Source organism: Arachis ipaensis, chromosome B10, assembly GCF_000816755.2.
Source record: "Arachis ipaensis cultivar K30076 chromosome B10, Araip1.1, whole genome shotgun sequence".
Lineage (NCBI taxonomy): Eukaryota > Viridiplantae > Streptophyta > Magnoliopsida > Fabales > Fabaceae > Arachis > Arachis ipaensis.
Window position 1 is genome coordinate 8,712,956 of NC_029794.2, and position 2,440 is coordinate 8,715,395.

General features: G+C 36.6%; 1 protein-coding gene across 1 annotated transcript in view; it reads left to right on the forward strand.

Moving 5' to 3' along the window:
* Positions 790 to 2,440, forward strand: part of LOC107620069 (zinc finger CCCH domain-containing protein 32-like) — a 3,101-nt gene continuing 1,450 nt past the window's right edge. The window contains exons 1-3 of the mRNA XM_016322291.2: positions 790 to 1,031; positions 1,370 to 1,480; positions 2,105 to 2,434. Of these exons, the coding sequence (XP_016177777.1) occupies positions 960 to 1,031; positions 1,370 to 1,480; positions 2,105 to 2,434 (513 nt within the window). The 5' untranslated portion in view covers positions 790 to 959. The remainder of the gene's footprint in view (positions 1,032 to 1,369; positions 1,481 to 2,104; positions 2,435 to 2,440) is intronic.

The window sequence follows — 2,440 nt, forward strand, 5'->3', positions numbered from 1 at the left end:
AATTCTAGTCATTCTACAAACATTTTATGATGAGTAAAAATCTTTAAGAGTAAAATTATAAAAAAATAAATTTATTTAGAATAAAAGTAATGTGATTAAGTGAAATTTACTTAGATGTAATTAAAAAATAATTGAATAACTATGTATTGTAAAAAAATTGATATTATTGAAAGATAATATTAAAATTTATTTTTATGTATAGTTTTTGTCCCTAACGTTTTAAAATTGTCTCAATTTTATCCTGCTATTAGGGATCTGTTAACAGAATTGACGGCCGGAAATGCTAGAGACTTAAATAGGATAATTTAAATGTTAGAGACAATTTTAAAACTTACCCCAAACATTAAGGACAAAAATAATACTTTGCTCAAACTAAATTCTAAAACCTTTTCTTTAGTTTATGTGTGTAAAGAAGGAACAGTGAACATTTTTCTAAAGTTTTTAAAGTATTAAATTTATTTAAAAAAATCTGAAAAATTCACATTATAATAGAAAACTGCCACTTCGATTCCCCATTAGTTAAAAATTAAAAAAAAAAAGCTTTATGACGTGATAATGATAGATCTGTCCATATATCTTTGACATAACCGCCTTCCATGTAAGGTTGCATCTGACATCAGCAGAACCCACCCAAATCAAACCATCAATTACACTTTCTTCTGTATTTTAGGTCGTGGATCTGTCGGAAGATGGGCCCACATGTGGCCCAATGTAAGCCCGAAGATTTGTTTGACGGAGCCCAATAATAAGCCCAGAGAAGGGAAGTCGATGGTGGTGTGTTTGTCTTTCTCGCTCCGTCACTCGCTATCATCAACAACATTACTACATTGCATTACATCATCATCGTCATCATCCTCCTATGTGCGATGGATCTCTTCTCCCTCCAAAACTTGGAATGTCGATGAAACTCTGATCCCATTCTCCTCCTTCTTCTTCCTTCTCCGTGTTTTCTTTTGACTATGGACGAAGCTTCGTTGATGCGCAACACCGATTGCGTTTATTTCTTGGCCTCTCCCCTCACTTGCAAGAAGGTCCGTTCCATTCCACTCTTCTCATTCCTCCTAACCCTATTTTCCCCTTTCTCCGCTTCCCTTCCATTGCTCTTGCATTGCGTCATTTCGTTCCATTTCTGCTCCTCCCTCTCTCACTCTCTCCAATTATGCGTTTTCTCTAACCCTACCGTAACAATATGAAAACAAAACAAAACTGCACTTTACGTAACACTTGCTTTTCGGTAATAAGTGTCGATTTGTTTAAATGCGAGGAAGGATTTGTAGCACTACTCATTTGATGCGTTTTGCAATGCTGTATGTGTTTGTTTATGGTTGTGGTGTCATTCGTGCTCATTTTGTTTGTGTTGCTTTTGCAGGGAGCTGAATGCGAGTATCGGCATAATGAGATTGCGAGGCTTAACCCTAGGGATTGCTGGTACTGGTTATCTGGCAGTTGCCTTAATCCAACATGTGCTTTCAGGCACCCTGTATGTTTCCACCATTGTTGCTTTTTGTTATTTTATTTCGACTTGTTTGCCGCAAGCTACCTTTGGTCTTAAACTTAAACTTAATGCGTGTGTATGAAATGCTTGAAACTGTGGTATCCTTTCCAACTTGATTTGCAATTGTTTTGTTCCTTTGTTGGCTTCTGTTGTTGAAGTAATAGTTGTTTTTTGTATTGAATCGGTCTATTCCAATCTCATTGAAGTGTACACAGAGACATGGTTGAATATGGTTGAAGCTAGCTTGAACTAACACAGCAAGCTCAAACATTGTTGTAAGTAGTTTGTGATGTGAGGTTGCAGATCAAAGACCCAGTATTGATGTTACATGGAATGTATATAATTCTCAATAGGCAAATATAACAAATGTTCATTCTTAATCCTTTGAAATGACTCTCTAATGTAAATTGCAAGGAAGGAAATAATTTTTATCTCCATTGGAGTACTCAACCTCAGCTTGCATAATCCGTCTCTTTTTCGCTTCTTTGATACTGTTGTTGGTTTCTTTGAATCAGTGGAGTTTTTTATTCTTTATTTTTTTTTTTTTAAATGTGATCAGGGCTCATTTTTACTGTTTGTTGCTTCAACTAATTCCTTTTGTTTTTCCAGCCATTGGATGGCCAGACTGGAGTTTCATCTGAGCCAACACAGTCTGCTGTGCCTGCAAATAAGACAATGGTTCCCTGTTATTTTTTCTTCAATGGATATTGCAATAAAGGCGACAGATGCTCATTTTTGCATGGGCATGATGACAGCCATTTCACTGTAAAGCCTGTAAAGAATGACAAAGGAGGCACTGATCCACCCAACCTAGAGAATAAGGTGTTGTCAGGAACTGCCCCATCAACAACTGAAACTCAGTTGAACCCGTCGTTAACTGCCCCAAAGGCTTTGCCCACTTTCAAGCCTCCACCTAAGGAAGATCTTCAACTATCCTTACCAAAA